Raw genomic sequence first — 18,448 nt, 5'->3', positions numbered from 1 at the left:
AGCCTGGCACAATGTCAAAATGTTGCCATCATGTCAGATTAAACTAGACTTCTAGCAACAAAAAAAAAGGAACTTGTAACTTCAAAGTATGAAGAAATTTGTGGTTCCAGGAAAGAAACAAGTCTAAGTTATGCAGCAGCTTTTGAGTAAATAACTCGTTGGCAAAAGTATTTGCAATGGAGAGAGTACCTGAGCGCAAATCCTCATGAGAAAAGATAAACAAAGGCATGCCTTATTTTGTGATAATTATAATAAGTGAAGTGGCCACCAAATATTTAAATAAAAATATTTAGATAACTACTGTTCCACAGAGAGATATATGGGTTATACTAATATGCTCTTTGGGGACCGAATGAAAACCATGTACCTGAACTAGTCAACTCCATCAGAAACAATACTTGCATTATGAATTAACAAAGACTTGGTGATGGATTTTTATGTACATACCTGAATGTTGGCTACAGGAATGACCTGAGTTTGCGTGGGTTCGACATTTCCTTGTGGTAGGGGCCCTAGTCTATCCTTCACAGATTGTTTGACAGCTGTGAAAGACGATGGCGTGACTGGTTGCTGTAGTCCACAAGCCACCTTAAGAAATAAAAAAGGTGAAATGAAAAAATGCCTAGAAAATAAAGATCCTTCTATACACCAATTCCAAGTCACACATCAAATTTAAATATTACTATACCATAATCATAATGTAACAGACTAATTGTTTTAATGTAGAAATATCTGCCGACATTGAATAATTGAAAGTTAACAACTCTGTTAATTAACCTTGTGCCAGATTACCAGGTTACAGCCAACAAGTACAATTGCATAGTTGGATTGCAGTAAATTGGTTAAAAAAAAAATCAATTTTTCCCTTTTCTTTGGCACTTTTTCCCCGATGCAAAGAATGCTGTTATCATTGTGGTCATGTGACCTCCAGAACCATAGAGATATTAATACTTTCCACATAAGCACTGAATTCAAAACTCAAAACGTGGAAACCAAATTTAAACCCAGCTGGACTCTTCAGTTTGCAAACTACAGAGCTGGAACAGACAGTCTTTGTGTAGCCAGACCTTGAACAATCAACGTCCCATCGAAAACAAACAGGCCTGGAACTGCCTGGTCAAGTGCTAGTGGCCATATTGTTTCAAAATGAACCATTGTTTATACCTCCAGTGAACCTTGTGACGGTGCTATGGGTTTTAAGAGGTGCATTTTGTCCTTTGTTTTGAAGAGAGGTTTTAAGGTAGAGATCCCGAGCTGTCTACTGAAAATTCATAAACAGCTTGAGGCGCCTTGGGGTTCTTTTCTAAAATTGGAACAATAGAAGCGGTCTGAATGGGTGTGGTCAAGCTCCCACAGAATGAGGATTTTTAGTTTTAGCTTTCAGCAGTTGCTGTTGGGGTCTTGAAGACGTGGAAGCTGTTTTTCCGTTCTCTCAGTTACAGCTAAAAGCTGGGGGCTGTCTTCCTTCTGCTGGAGTTGCATGTGAGACAATCTGTTTTTCTGAATTTGCCTTTGTCAAGTGTGTGTTTTTGGGCTGCCACTATATTGGAACAGTTACTGTTTAGCAGTTAAATAATCTATTGATAACAAGGTGTAGAGCTGGATGAACACAGCAGGCCAAGCAGCATCAGAGGAGCAGGAAAGCTGACGTTTCCAGTTTAGACCCTTCTTCAGAAATGGGGGAGGGGAAGGCGGATAGAAGAAAGAAGATGGATAAAGGAGAAGACAGGTGGAGAGGAGACAGACAGGTCAAAGAGCCGGGGGTGGAGCCAGTAAAGGTGAGTGTAGGTGGGGAGTTAGGGAGGGGATAGGTCAGTCCAGGGAGGACGGACAGGTCAAGGGGGCGGGATGAGGCTGGTAGGTAGGAGATGGGGGTGGGGCTTGAGGTGAGAGGAGGGGATAGGTGGGAGGAAGGACAGGTTAGGGAGGTGGGGACAAGCTGCGCTGGTTTTGGGATGCGGTCGGAGGAGGGGAGATGTTGAAGCTTGTTAAGTCCACATTGATACCATTGGGCTGCAGGGTTCCAAGCGAAATATGAGGTGCTGTTCCTGCAACCTTCGGGTGGCATCGTTGTAGCACTGCAGGAGGCCCAGGATGGACATGTCGTCTGAGGAGTGGGAGAAGGAGTTGAAATTGTTCGCAACTGGGAGGTGCAGTTGTTTGTTGCAAACCAAGCGTAAGTGTTCCGCAAAGCGGTCCCCAAGCCTCCGCTTGGTTTCCCCGACGTGGAGGAGGCCACAACGGGAACAGCGGATACAGTATACCACATTAGCAGATGTGCAGGTGAACATCTGTTTGATGTGCAAGGTTTTCTTGGGGCCTGGGATGGGGGCGACAGGGGAGGTGTAGGGGCAGGTGTAGCGCTTCCTGCGGTTGCAGGGAAAAGTGGTGGGGCTGCTGGGAAGTGTGGAGCGGACGAGGAAGTCATGGAGAGAGGGGTCCCTTTGGAAAGCAGATAAGGGTGGGGAGGGAAAAATGTCTTTGGTAGTGGGGTCAGATTGCAAATGGCGAAGTGCCGGAGGATGATGCGTTGGATTCGGAGGTTGGTGGGGTGGTATGCGAGGACGCGGGAGATCCTGTTTTGGTTGTTATTGCGGGGAGGCGTGTGAAGGATGAGCTGCGGGAGACGCGGTTGAGGACGTTTTCGACCACTGTTGGGGGGGTGGGGATGTTGCGGTCCTTGAAAAACGAGGACATCTGGGATGTCCAGGAGTGGAATGCCTCATCCTGGGAGCAGACGCGGCGGAGGCGAAGCAATTGGGAATAGGGTATGGCATTTTTGCAGGAAGGTGGGTGGGAGGAGGTGTATTCTAGGAAGCTGTGGGAGTCGGTAGGCTTGAAATGGATATCGATGGCTTGGAGCCGGGCGTGGAATGTGAGTGCCTAGTGGGCCACTTTTGGTAAGCAGAACTGGCGCTGCGGGATGAACCAGTTTTCCAGTTGAGTTACATTATTTCAATTTCTTTTTATCTTTTGTTGTATTTCAAATATAATATACGAATAAGGTGTGATTTGCTTCAAATCCGCTAGATTGACCATTCAAATTGCACCTGGAATGCAACACTTTACACTTCACTTTAAAATAAGAAAAAGTTAGGGTCAAGTCTACCTTCTGAGTATATTTTGAGGGGGTTTAGTCTGGTCATAACAACCTGCTTTGTCAGAAGAATGTTACACAGGCTGAGTGGTACCCAGCCCAGTAGAAGGGCACAAAGAGAGGAATAAAGGGAACGACCCGGAACCCAAGCGCTCTCTGCTTTTTGCACTTGTCTCAACTGCATCTCCAGACAGATCACCTTGGTGAGACGACCTGAAAAGCAGAACCAGCTCCAGACTAAAGGGGAAGCCCCAAATCAATGCCTGTAGATCCTGAAACATCAGCCAACTCTCAAATACCGAGAAGCAGCCTGTCCCAGCCTGGCTGAATTGACATTATCAGTTTTTTCAGACAAACAATTCAAATACATTGGTCGGAACTTGTGGATAAGGTGTAGTGAATCATCAGAAGAACGTGTCAGAAATAGATAGCTAGCACAAATTTAAGACTGTTTACTGAAGAGTCCTGTCATGCGATTGATAGAGTTGAATAGAGATTAATTAAAGACCAGCAGAGTCTGATAAATATTCTTTTTCCTTAAGTGTTCAATAAAGTTGTGTTGGAACTTCCCTGAGCCTTCTTCTATCTTGGCCGATCTGACCACATAATGCACTAGAGTCAAAAAGGGTTACTGCAAACTGGTCAAGTTTAGCCAATGTACATGTACCCTATCCTTTCACTTTATAACATTAGCGTCTCTGGGTAGTGAACTGGATCTGAATCCTTGTTCACACACCACTGAGGTAGCAAAGAAAGTGCGTGAGAATTTTGACTCAGCCAATAACGTCTGCACTAAGGTTTGGGTACTTAGAAGGATGACACAGGCCTGGGAGAAAGATGTCCACAACTTAGAGCACCCTAAACACAGCAAGGGAGGCAAGATTAATCAGATGCATGCAGAAAATATGGTGCTGAACCCTGTCTGTCTCAACCCGACAGACACCAACAACAAGGTCCTGTGTGACCGAAGAAGGGAGGTGCAGAAATAGGGGAAGCTACTACACGTGTTATCTACTCCTATACGCCTCTCCCACAGCGAGTGGTAGGGACCTGCAGCAGAGAGGACCGAGGCAGCAGCTGCCACAGGGGAAATGTTATAATTGTAGGCACTCTGGAAGGCACCCCATCAGCAAGCACTGTGAATGGAGTGAGAACAGAGACCCTGAACTTTGCCACTAGAGGGATTGACAAGATCCACTACAGTAAATTTAGTGAGGGAGATGACACACTCCAGTCCCTTGTATCCTCATTTGGATACAGATACCAGAGTATGACGGTGCCAGGCCTCTCCACAGTAAGTATGTGGCATGAAGTCGAATAGTGTAGATCAACCTCAGTAAATCTACCCCAATTGCAGTACCTACAGTAGCAACCAGCCCAAGACCATATGTGAAGAGCTCCATGAACAAAATATTTCAGAGTGCTGGACATTAGCAACCTTACTTCACAGGCAATGCCAGTACAAATTTGCTTTTATATTCCAGGGCCAGCAAACACATGAAGTTGTTTACCCCAGGGTTTTCACAACTGCCTCTCTACCTTTCATCAGAGACTAGTTAAAGGATTGCAAACATTTTCCCAACTGGAGTGCTTAACGTAACATGTAGACAACTTCCTCTTACAGACTGATACAAAAACCTTACATTTACAATTTCTGAAGCAACTATTATAGGCCAAACCAAAGAAGTTACAAATTACAAGGTCCCGGTCTCATACTTGGAAACCATGATCGCTCGGCAAGGGTAGAATGTGCTGGAATATTCCAAGCTAGGAGGTAACAAAAGGTGAAGCATTCAGCAGCATGAGATGAAGTAGAGTGAAGTAGAACAATATTAGAGGTGGAAATAGGTAGTTTTAGACATATGCAAGGCAAATTGGAAGCTCACGTTAGGATCAAGATGATATCATGGTTGTGAACAGATTGATTGTTGCCAGGAAGAAGGACAACAGACTATGTTAGGAGTTAGAGAAAGGAATTTGGAGCTGGAACCAAAAATAGTAACTTCATTCTTGCCAATATTTAATTGGAAAAAAATTCTGCTCATCAAGTACTGCATATTGTACAAGTAGTCTAATAATTTAGCAATAGTGGAGGAATTAAGTGTTGGAGGAGAGGTAGAGCTGTGTGTCATCAGTGGACATGAAAACTAATTTCGTCTTTGAATCAAGTCACCAAGGGGTAATTTGTAAAATAAGGATCAGTCCTTGGGGATACCACAGGAAACAGTGCAGCAGCAGAAAGAATAGCCAGTACTAGCGGTTCTCTGGCTATGATTAGATAGGTAAGAATGGAACAATGACAACAGTTCCAGCCAAATAGACAATAGTGGAGAAGTGTTGCAGTGGGATGGTTTGGTCAATGGCTGCAGAGGAATGGAGAAAGATATACAGGGAAAATTTAACTTTTGTGACAATCGTACAGGATACCATCTGCAAATTTGATGAAAACTGTTTCAGGACTGTGACTGTGCAGAAACCCGATAGGAGTACATGTTCGAATCCCTCCAAAGATTGTGAAGGTGAATTTGGGAAGTGACAATGCACAGAAGGATTTGAAAGGGAGGCTGGTGATGAGACGGTAAATTTGCAAGAATGGAAGGGTTAAGGACTGATTTTTGGGGAGGGGCAACGATGGCAGATTTAAAGGAGAGAGGAATAGCACTGAAGAGCAAAGTATTAACAATATCAGCTAACTTGGGGGTCAGAAGGGAAATCTAGGTCATCAGGGGTTTTCAGAGACTGAATGAGAGAACTCATGGACAAGATGAGCTCAAAGAGGTCATGAAAGAGTTGGAGAATAAATTTGAGAAATGGTTCAAGGACACGGCAGGGAGATTCATTAAACAAAGTTTGGCAAGGCAGGCTTTGGGAAGGGACAGCCGATTGGATTTTCTCAATCTTCGTGAAAGGTACTTAAATCCCTTTTACTCGTCAGAAGCAATGATGAAGGGGATGGGCAAGGTGGTTTAAGAACATGATCTGCAATTAAGAAAACCTGGGTGCTATCACTGCAATTCAGGAAGATCTTAGAATAACGAGCAGTTTTAGTAAACTAGAATAGGACACAATAGCATTTTAAGTGGTCCAGTCAGATTAAATAGTGATGCTTGTGTGCCATATCCTTTCAAATCTACTTCCCTTGGACTTAAGTGAATAGGGATAGGGCCTTTGCCAAGGGAATGGTCAAGGTGAGAGTGCTATTGTATTTGAGGACCCAGGCATCAGAGGTCAAGGTTGACGACATGGTTCAGTAAATCAGGAGCTGCAAAAATAATACATTGATTGGGGGCCAAAGGTTAGTTAACTGGGATTTGGTGTACACAGTCAATGAATTGAAGAATAGCTTTCTCTATGGATATATACAGAAAGCAGGGTTGAGGTGTGAAGGGGGATGTGGATACTGAGGGATTTAAGAAATTAGTCAGAGATGGAAAATAAAACAGTGCAAAAAGGGTATTTTTGAAAATAAAATGAATAAGGTACTGGAGGTCAGATGCTAATTGTAAGGCTCTTGCTACGTTAGACAATCATAATTTGGCTCCTTGTGGATGCTGGTCCAGCATTTAAAGCTACCTCCAAATGGCAATATCAGCAGTGCCCAGAAGATGCTACTTGAAAACTTGCTAAAGGATAAAACAGGGAGTTTCACTCTGCAGCTGAATGTACAGCACCTGACCTCAACAGTACTTGATGCACGTACTGAAATATCAAAACTGCAACATTTTAGATTTTTTAACACCCATATCTTTGTTTTGATCACAAAATCACAATGTTGATCATTAGCAAACAGATTGAGTATTTTCCTTGAGAAAGGTATCAATGAGCGAAACACATATTCGGTCTACAGTATATGAACAATGTTGCTATTTTGCGGAAGAAGACTGAAACAACTACTATTTTCTTGAGCTAAAATTCCTAGTAGCCTTGTTAACATGATCTCTTCACACTGCAAATTATAATTCCTCAGAGGCTGCATATAAACTTTAAGTGCATGTTTCCATTCATTTTCATACTGCTTAAGCTACAAATATTAACTTGAAGGGTCTGTTTCCCTGCTGCATGTCTCTGACTCAATTTGGTGTTGTATTTTCAAAATTACTGACCAAATTTGGCAACAAATGAATAAGATCAGCACTGTCCAAATTACATACAGGACAAAGCAACAGACTATTAAAAACACAATGGGGCCAAGTTGCCTGGATTTAAAGAATAATTTACAAAGCCAAATATTCCCAACACTGTCTCATCTACCCAAAGGGTACAAATTGTTTTCCATAGAATCATTTAAGTTAACAGCGTAAGCAGCAAAAAGACGACTGCAAGCTGCAGAAAGTGGAATGTGGGAGTTTTGTGAAGGTAGGAGTTGAGGGAAGGAGGGTAGGATGTGTTGCTTTCCAAACTACATCTGCAGATCAGTGCGGACTGGACCAGACCAGACCAATGCCTCAGATCTGGACGTCATGCCAATGCGATATCACAGGTAAGCAACTGGTAAGTGAGTTTCTCTTTTCTGACCTGCTTGCAAATTAAAGGCTAAATAAGAGAAATATTTATAGATTGAAAACTGAAGATCAGTAGTAAATTGAAAATTTAATTAAATAAAACAAAACAGACATGTAAAGCCAGGCAACGTGTTAGGAACTGGAAGATGCCCACCAAGATTCATGCTGATCACATCTGTAGGAAATGTTGGTTGCTCGAGGAACTTCGGCTCAGAGTCGATGAACTGCAGTCTGGGCTTCAGAAACTGCAACACATCTGGGAAGTGAAGAGTTACCTGGACACTAAGTTTCAGGATGTAGTCAATCATTCTCCTTTGATTAACCACCTGGAAATTGGTCATTGGGCAGGTACATGAGGAAGTGGCTCTGAGTGAGGCAGGTGAACAGATCCAGGAAGTAGCACTGCAGTACCCCCAGACACTGTCCTTGTCCAACACGCTCGAGGTTATTGCTCTTGGATAGAATGAGCAAACTGACCAGTACCATGGTGGTGGAAACCATTCAAATGGGGGAGAATGGGTGGCCAAAAGATGAAATGCAGTCATAATCAGGGCTAGTATAGCTACAGGAATAGACACTGGTCACTGTAGCCAGCATCAAGTGTCCCAAAGATTGTTACCTACTGGTGCTAGGGTTAAAGATCTCTCATTTGTACTGCAGAACAATTCAGAGTGGGAGGGGAAAGATTCGGTTGTCTTGGTCCATGTCAGTAACAACTATATAGGGAGAATGAGGAAAGAGATTGTGTTGGGGGAAATACAAGCAGCTAGGTATTAAATTAGAAAGCAGACACATAAAGGTAAACAAAGGATTACTATTGAGCCACAAGCTAATAGGCACAGGATCACTAAGATTAACAAGGTAACCACGTGGCTCAAAGGTTGGTGCAGAAGAAACGGGTTCAGATCCAAGGAACAGTGGCACCAGTACTGGAGAAGAGGGAGCTATTCCACTGGGTTGGGCTTCACTTGTATCATGCTTAGACTAGATTCCTGGCAAATCGTTTAAATAAGACTATAGATGGGGCTTTAAACTAACTAATGGGTGGAGGGGCTCAGTTGCAATGCCTACTGTAAGGAGAATGTAGGAGTGCAGGTTCGTGATGAGGCTAATTGTTTCCAGATAATGAAAGGAAGAGACAGAGCACGTGAACGCCATACTGCACTAAAGAATCAAACATGAGTATAGAATATTGATAACAGGATAAACTTCAAGAGTTTGCATCTGAATGCGCGTAGCAATGGAGTTAATGAGTTAACAGCATAAATACAGACAAATGGATATGATTTGTTGCCAGTTACTGAGATATGGTTATTGAGAATTGAATTTCCAAGGGTACTAGTCAATGTTTTGGAAGGATAAACAGAAAGGAAAAAGGTGGTGGTGCAGCCTTGTTAGTAAAGGTTGAGATTAGTCCTGTACTGAGAAATGACTTTGGCACTGAAGATCAAGAGGTAAAATAAATCTGCATATTAATACAAAATAGCAAGGAAATCTAATCTATAGATCCTCAACAGTAGTTCCACAGTAGATACAGCATAAACCAGAACATACTGGGAGCTTGTAACAAAGATACAAAGACTTTAATTTGCATGTCAACTGGATTAATCAAACTGGCAAGAGTGATCTTGAGGGAGAGTTCATGAGTGCACTAGAGATTCTTTTGCAGCAATATGGGGAATCAACTGGGAAGCAGGCTAATGACATTGGTATGAGAACAGATTTAGCACGAAGTGAATTGGGCAGGAAGACTAAAAGGTAGGATTGTTGATGAACAATGGCAGACATTTAAAGAGAATTGCCTACTCCTGCTCCTAGTTCTTATGTTATTTGATTAATCAATCCAAAATGCTTTCATTTTATTGTTATTAAGAGAGCGAAAGACAGTGTTATCGCAGGTTACAGGGTCATGGCTTGCTGGATGTCCATAACTCTGCCGTGAGGAGATCGTCAAGCAAAATATGGAAGATGATGCAAACTGATATAGATAAATGGCAGGCTGTCACTGAAGACCAGAATTACTGGAAGCAGAGCTTTTAAAAAGGACATCGGAAGGAGAAAGGAGAATCAGAAAAGTTGGCTGGTTGATCAAGTGCACACCTCCTCAGCTACTGCATTCATCTCCAGCCAGTTTGGGAGAGGCTGCCATGCCAGAGTCGGGCTCCTGATGTTCAGCAAAGGACCAAAGCACAGACCATCAATATGCGGGATTGAAGGCTGTCAAAACTCTAAACAAATAACAGTATAACAGTGTCTCTTATTTTAGGTCAAATGTTTATCAATGAAAACCAATGAGGCAGGTCAGAACCATGAATAGGGTTGTACTGGAAGTGAGTAACTGAACATATTGCAAAAATTTCAAGTCTGAAATTAGATTATCATTAATATTCTAATATTAAATCTTAAAAACTGTATTGCTTTGCTTGCGACAACGAAACTAAATAGGAGAAAAACATAATTTGTACCTTTTGATTTGCAGCTGTCTTTTGCTGAGAATTGCATTCTCGATGCCAGTATACTTTGATGAATCGATTATTAAGAACTGCTTCTGTACTTGAGATTGCCCTCTTTGCTTCTTCGTGAACAGCAAACTGAATAAGGGCACCCTCTAGATCACCTTGATACGCAACCTTCACAAAAATCAATATATTTACAATTAATTTGCTTCCTTACAAATCACACTACAGTGATCAGAAGTCAGTTTTTCCAGCATTCAAAATCAGCAAAACCTTGGATAATCTCAGCATTCAAGTACTTAACTTGACTACCTAGGGTGCATCAGTCAACAGTGATTTCTTTCCCATTTCTGGTAAGAATGCTAGATGTGGATGCTGCCCTCTTAAGGGACAAGTCCCTTCTCCTTTTCCACCGCTCCTGTTTACATTGATTCATGATTTTGTCACAATTAGTAGGCATGGACTGTCCACACTGCTATGCCTTCCAACTTCAAAATGAGCCCAAAAGAGATTGGAGGGTAACAAAATAAAATATTTGAAGGCTTGAAAAATGGAACTGAAATTGTAAGCCACAGCCATCTTTGCTAATTCAAACAGGTATATTAAAGGTCACAGGGAGCTGGCTAGTCTTGGCTAACTGTCTTACAATCAATGCCACCAAAACCTGATTGACTGGTAATTCATCTTCTTGATGTTTATGAGATTCTACTATAATATCCCTACAAGCCAACAATCTTCATTATTTTGTGTGATGCAATAGTGCAAATGTTCTCTTTTTAAGCTGGATATAATTGCACTGTTCCAACTGTCGTAACCTGGATACAAAGGTCACTGACTATCACTAAAATGACTCTAAAAACGAGTGCTCAACTCCTGTTGAAATGGTTATTGTGATGTTCCTCCTTCTGGCACTTCAATAAATGGTTTTCACCAGTTTAACAGAAAAAAATCATTTTTAATGATTCAAGTAGCAAATAAATGAACCTCAAACATATTAAGCTCTCATTAGCTATCAAGAACAATCTATAACCACATCTGCTGAATACTGCATGCTATATTATAAGTTGCCACATGGTGGAGAATATTTTTAGTGACAAGGACAATACAATGTTACAGAGGCACCTGCTGGTAGCATTAAACTACTCATTCAGCTGAACAGTTCATTTAACATACACATGCATGCACAAATGTTACATACGTGAGAAATACTGTGCATAATACTTTGGACTGCTTTAAAAGATTGTTGAAAAATTGCCTAGTTTTTCACTCAGCCTCTGTTTTGGTCTAAACAGCTTATTTTGAATCAACTGTTTGTTTTGAGAGGAGAGAAGCAACTTCAAAAGTTACTTCCATGTAAATAATGATGCAACATATTATATTCTTAACCAACAGTAGTTCCGTCAATGAGAAATATGGCAGTGTAAAATGCCTTCTCATCACAAACAGCTTTAGCAGACACACCTCATTTTCTACATTCAAGAAAGGGAAAAAACACATTTACCATAAAGTAACTTCAAGGTTCTTCGTGTATTCTGAGACATGGAATTAAAATAACTATGCAAACAAAACCACAATCTGACAACCCAAACAGACTATTTTCCACTTTGAATAATCATCTTTGGGACTGCTTTTACCTTAATGATGCCAGAAAACACTTGAGCGTCTGCATTCTGGTCGGTGTAATTTGCTGCAATAAGCAGCATGCAACTTTTGTTAGCGATAAAGATGTTTTTGAAACTTATTTTGTGACAGACAGCTTTTTTAAAAATTGCTAACTTTATCATAATAAATCATGCGTGAATCAAAAAAAGTCAACTTCATTCTAAATGGGCAAAGAGTAAATGAATAGCTATACCAAGACATTAGACTCATAAAACTTGAAATGCCATGCAAAGTCTTTGGATTCCTATCTCAAAATAGTCTCAAACACCTTCATTATACAAACCCGTTTGACTTGCTCGATGCAAAGTGCATTTAAGTCACATGGTTCAAAATCACTTAACACTCAATTCATAAAATAAATTAGGAACTGATACCAAAAAGCATAAAATCGACAATGCTTCCAGAAAATCTCAGTTAACATTTTTTTTCATAGATTAGGATACAATCACTCTTCAATAGCATTGCACAATTCATGGCCAGCAGCAACGTGACTCCAACAAAATTAGTAGAACTAATGTACTACTCCCTTTTATGAACAGAGCTAATCCATGTAATTTCAGCCCAATTATCTTACTTGTTTATGGCAGGGAAGAATTTAAGGATCTTGAACACAAAATTCCTATGTGTGGAAACTAAAAGAAAATAAATAGCCAGCATTTCAGATTTGGCAACGGCGTTAGAATAAATTGCAGGTTTCTTTGAGGAATGATGGAAACATTGCAGTGGATATATTGTAAACAGATTTTAGGGATGTCTCCTGGCAAAATACTATGAGAGACTGCCACCGGAAAACAGTGGACTTAGAAATGTGGGACAGATTGCCTAACCAAGTTTCAAAATTGGTTAGAGAAAATGGAGAAAGGTTATGGTTAATATTTCATTTTAAGTGTGGGTACCAATGTCTCTCATAGATAAGCACAGATTTTCAGATTCAAAGGCAGCAGCAATTGCAAATACAATTATATAAAGAAAGAGATACACAACGATTAAATGCTCAGTTTGGAATTGGCCTTATGATGCGATGCAATACTCAATTGAACGCAATCACAGTTGCCATATAAATAAACATGCTCACAGCACCATCTACAGGCGCAAAACACAGAATGACTTCCTAAAACTGGCATCATTTCAAGAACTTCGTCAAACCCTGAGAAAATTAATAACCCATACAGGTCAATAAGGTCTCAAAGTTCACTGCAGGAACTTGGTGAGTTAGGAAATCTAAGCAAATCAGCAACTGATGATTCACTGGATTTAGAATTCCTGATCCTAAGAAGGCTGTAAGGCTGTGATACAAAGTGTACAGAGACACAAGGAGAAAACAAAACTAGACTAGGCAGTGAAGCCCTTTAGACTTTTTTGCATTCCCACCTGCAGATTTACAATTGTTCCAAATTTGCTGAAGTGTTCATTAAGTTTGCTGATGTTATTTAATTCCTGTGGAACCCTCCGAAGTTCAAGCTTGGTGTTTTCAACCCCGTATTGTGGTTTCTTTTGAAATCCTTGGCTGTTGGTCTTGTTGAAATTTGACCTGTTGATACAAACAGACAGATCATGTTAACCTAAATGGTTATTAAAAATTAACTGCAAAATGCACATTTTGACCCAATCAAGATGTGTTTTAATATTTCGTAAGGCTCAAATGTCTTTGGCAATTAGGTATTTTGCTTGCTTAGATCTCCTAACCCATTTCAAGTAGTGAGTTACCAGGACTACCATTTCAAAACTGATTCACCAAAACAGCTCAATCTGTACAGCATTCATTTTACATAGCAGCAGTGGCCTGAATTAAATTTTAAACAACTGTTTTTGAAAAATTGCTACAAGAAATGGATTCCATTGTTGACACACACTAAGGAATCCACTTCAATAAAGCATTCAATTTGAGAACCAGTCTTGGCTCAAAATGGATTGAAAATTCTAACTTGTAGATGTACTTTACAGATTGTCATGAACGTTTCAAAAGCAAGAATCACATCACAAGATTTCTCTACCTTGGAAAGAAATGGAAACAAGAAATAAAACCAACCACAATATTCCGTCACGAATGATTTGAGACAATTACTACTCCCAATGTAAATTCACGGTCTGGTGTTTCTAAGGGCCACGTTATTTGAAACATGGCATATTAACCTGATGATAAATGAGTGATTGCACGTTAGAGGTCATAGAGTCCCTACAGTGTGGAATCAGGCCCTTCGGCCCAACAAGTCCACACCAAACCTCACAGCATCTCACCCAGACCCGTCCCCTTGTAACACACCTAATCTACACATCCCTGAACACTACAGGCAATTTAGCATGGCCAATCCACCTAACCTGCACATTTGGTATGTGGGAGGAAACCAGAGAACCCGGACGAAACCCATGCAGACATGGGGAGAATGTGCAAACTCCACGCAGACAGTCACCCGAGGCTGGAATCGAACCCGGGTCCCTGGCACTGTAAGGCAGCAGTGCTAACCACTGAGCCACCATGCCGCCCCACGTTAAGGCAATTTTACTGAAACGCTCCTAAATATGTAACAAATAACACATTGGCACATTCAGCATTTATGCTCCTGAGATTTCCTGTTAGTCTAAAACTGAAGTCAACATGGTGGAGAAATGAAGACTAATTGCACAAGGTCCCAAACAGATATTGGCAGAACCTCAAAACTGAAAACACCACGCTCTCATAATCCCTTTTCTTCTGCAAACAGGAAGATTTTAAAATCGGTGGGTACCAATGACCCAACTTAATTTATCTCCATATCTCAACACTTTACTAACAATATGACAGGACGTGACCCTTTTGCTCAAAAGGGTCATGAATCGTTGGAATGTTCTATCCCAGAGCATTGCAGGATGTTCCACCATTGACTATATTTAAGACTTAGACAACTTTTGGTGCCTTACGGAATCTAGGGACGTAAGTTCACTACACCCTTCCTTTCACATATCTTCATTCAATATAGGGCAAATTACTCTTTCAACGATATTAAAAAAAATGGTGGAAAAGAAGGAAGGAACATTCCTGTTTTACTTTAGCCTGCAAATTCTCTAGTTACTTCAGGTTACTGCTTTTAGACTTTGAAAACAAGCTGTGGTGCTCAATCCCCATCTGTTCATTTCCAGGAGGGATTGGTCAGTGGGCAATATCTATCACTTTGGCTGATACTCCCCCACCACATATCAGGATGTTTGAAGAACTATAGCACAAATATAGCATACAATGTAATTGAATTAGATCAACTAATTCATCAGAGACCACAGGCAAAATGTGATGTTGTAGATCCATGTGGCTCAGCTGTTGCGTGAAATGGTTAGACCATCAGGAAAAGGTGACTGAATTTTCTTTTTTTTTTTAAATGAAAATATATTTCAAACCTATGACTGAACTTAAAGTACTTGATGGAAAAATATAGTGAGGCCCAAGTTTATTCAAAAAACAAAACATTAGAATTAACAATAAACTATGTCAAACAATTGAAATTTATGAACAGGTTAATGGCTTCTACACCTTCTTTAAAAAAAAAAAATGCTGCACCTAAAAATGTGGAACTGTTCTCAATAATTAAAGATAATAACTAAGAAAAAAGTGAGGCTCAAAAAAATTTATTATATAAACTAAAATGGATATGCCAGAGTGACAAACTCTTAATGCACAACCACTTATTTCACCAGGTGAACCCTAAGGAAATTTTACACTCTGTTACCCCAGCGTATTGAAAAGGTCAGTGACAGCAAGTTTACAAAGTGCATTTGTAATACCAAGAAAACTACTAAAGGGTAACAATATGCAAGAAAAAAATTGAAAACCAAAGTTTACTTGTCAAACCAGGACTTCTTTGCAGGCACTCCTTCAGCAGAAGCCCCAATTGTACGTTTCCTGGACTCAGAATCCACCACTATTCTCATGTTGTTGTTGTTGCTAACAGGTTTTTCGGTTTTCACAGTAATATTTACAGCTAGAATGTGAACAGATAGGAGTAAGTTTCAAGACCAGAACATACTTCATTGAAAACTTATGCAATATGCCATCAAGTCTTTTTCATGATTAAGATATAGAAATGTTTTAGATGTATGGGAGGTGGTAATTAACGATGGTAACTTACGATGGTAACTTGTGTTTATGTCATCTTTAAATACACAAAAAAAAACTCAAAGCACTTCAAAGAGTGTAATCAGATACAAAGAGATATTGAACTGAAGGAAAGGCGAGGAGGGATCAGGAGAGTAGGTTTTATTAAGCAACTTAAAGGAAGAAAAGGAGATAGTAGAATGGAGAAGTTTAAAAATAAAATTCCAAAGCTGAGACATTGGCCAGAAATGGTGGGGTAAAGGCAGAATTGGGAAAACTGAACTGGCTTGAATTGGACTGATACAGAGTTCACACGAGAGCTACCGAGCTGGAGGAAGTTACCAAGATAGGATCTGAATGCAAAAAAGTCTTAAAACAAGGTACTGGGGAAGCATGAGCCAATTTACATTCACATAAAGTGACGAGTGTGACGAAAGGTACATCATTTATGTACAAATACCACTTTTGGAATGTAAATTTCAAAACAGAGGCAGGTGAGTGCTATTTGCTTCTTTGAAGCGTTTTCTTTACAAACAGGTCGAGTCATTCCAGCATTCATATACTAATGAGTATATCCAGCACTTCATCAGAAAGCAGATAACTCCAGATCCCTGGGGTGTTCATGGAAATATGTTTATATTTCTGGGTTTAAAGAGGTAGGGTAAACATGCAAGGCCGTTATTTTTTCAACTCAGAAGAATCGAGGATCGTCTTCAGTTTTAATTCAATTCAGAAAGCAGAGTGGAGTGAAGACCCAAATTTAGTTTCTCTTCAAAGAGCACTTCTTTGGGCAGTTTAGGGGACCCGAGTTATCGCAGCAAAAAGGTTTAGTTTGAGAAACTTCCAAACCAGCAGAGTTTGGTAAGAAATTTACAATTCTTAGAACTGACAAAGATCAAACTCTTAGATGTGTCGAAAAGTTCATGTCGGCTTACTTAGAAAGAAATTATTGGAATTGTCTCCACAATCCAAGGCAAGAAACTGTCACCAATCAGTTAAGTAATACATTAAGAAAAGTTGAGACAGGTGTGTAATTTCTCTGGAATTATGCCTGTATAAGTGTGAGGAAACAGGTTGAACTTTGATTGCATGCAAGTTTTGATTGCTAACTATCCACTATATTTAGATTGTTTGATCTGATTTTTTTTGTATCCTAAACTCCTGTTGTTAAAGGAAATCTCTAGCCTTGTAAGGAGCCACAACTTTAATTAAGAAAAACATATGATCTATCAAATCACTTTTCATTCTGGAATTAGAAGCGTCAATTTGTACCACCAGCTAGTATCATAATATGGGCAAGAAGAATTTGCCACACATTAGGAAACAGGCAGATGTTAAGAATGTTAAGTTAGTCCCCAGGTTGCGAACAGGTTCCACTCTTGAATAGGCTCACAAATCGATTTTCACGCGATTTGGAAGAGAAGGTCGGAAATATAAAATAGCTGTTTGTATGTGTAAGGAAACATTCACATGTTGGATCTTTAAAGTGAATAATAATACAGCCTGTATAGATCCTGTTCATAAGTATGAGCATTCACAGCTCAGACATTTGTAAATTGGAGACCATCTGTACCAATATAAACTACCTTATAATTGGAAGGATGTGCAGCACAAAGCTCAACAAGTGGTCAACTAGAATGCCAATATTAGGGTCGAGCTTTGACCAGAGATTGTATTGAATTAGGTAAAGGAACAAAGACAAATGCTGCTTATTACACAGCACTAAGTTGGGCAAATAGGATAAAAACACATCAACAATGGAGGGGCCAGAGCTGGTGGAGATTTAGAGCTGTAGGTTACCAATATATACATATAATCTCATCTTATGTCTTTTTAAGTCCTTAAGAAACAGCAGATCATTGACAAATAGGAAAGGGACCAAGGATAAACATTTGTCTCCAGACAGGGCAGGAAAAAAAAAAAGAAACCTTTGCCAAATATATTTAAACTGCAAGTCATTTAATGTAAGCGGAGTCCCAACAAAGTCTCATTCTGTTGGACGATGCAGCAATAAATTAGAGAAAGTGGAAGGCAGAAACGAGGAGGTAGTTTGCAAGGACAGAGGGCTCAAAAGGTGTTTTAAGATCAATGTGAGAAACATTTACAATTAATCAGTTTAGTGGGAAAGGAGTCATGCAAACAGAAGTAGGTCTCATGGACGAGCTCAGCTCAGATGGCATATAGGAGATAGGTAAGAAGGATGCTCATGGTTAGCGCACCTGGGCAAGTGGAAGGGGACATGATGTAGAGGTTACTAAACAGAGGGTCTTGATGGCATTGAGTACAAAAGCAAGCAACTTAGTGAACCTCAACGACAACATTGGTTAGCCCTCAAACAGAGTATTGAATAAATTCTGAACACAATGCTGCAGAAAAATTGTAAAAGAATTGGATAAAATGAGGAAAGGATTTCAGAGAATGTCTCAGACGTGAGAAATTTCAATTCTGAAGATAAATTGTGGAAGCTGGGACAGCACCCTCTTCGGAAAAAGAGGAGCTTGAGAAGACTTGGTCAATATGTTCCAAATCATGAGGGATCCAGATAGAGTAAATAGGATAAACTGTTCCCATTAGTAGAAGTGTTAACATCAGAGGACACCTATTTGAAGTGAACAACAACAGCAGCAGAGGTAATCCAGGGAAAATCTTTACTCAACTAGCAGTTAGA

At 40.2% G+C, this 18,448-nt stretch overlaps 1 protein-coding gene across 3 annotated transcripts in view; it reads right to left on the bottom strand.

Annotated features, from left to right (window-relative positions):
• Positions 1-18,448, bottom strand: part of rbm26 (RNA binding motif protein 26) — a 79,102-nt gene that overhangs the window by 31,438 nt on the left and 29,216 nt on the right. For all 3 annotated transcript variants that reach the window (XM_048597944.1, XM_048597945.1, XM_020535792.2), the window contains exons 10-13: positions 15,529-15,667; positions 13,089-13,248; positions 10,065-10,229; positions 448-588 (exon numbers count right to left, since the gene is read on the bottom strand). In XM_048597944.1, the coding sequence (XP_048453901.1) occupies positions 448-588; positions 10,065-10,229; positions 13,089-13,248; positions 15,529-15,667 (605 nt within the window). The remainder of the gene's footprint in view (positions 1-447; positions 589-10,064; positions 10,230-13,088; positions 13,249-15,528; positions 15,668-18,448) is intronic.

This window comes from Rhincodon typus, chromosome 6 (assembly GCF_021869965.1).
Source record: "Rhincodon typus isolate 14 chromosome 6, sRhiTyp1.1, whole genome shotgun sequence".
Taxonomy (NCBI): domain Eukaryota; kingdom Metazoa; phylum Chordata; class Chondrichthyes; order Orectolobiformes; family Rhincodontidae; genus Rhincodon; species Rhincodon typus.
The sequence above is the reverse complement of the archived record's forward strand: the minus strand, read 5'-3'. Positions and strand labels throughout refer to the sequence as shown.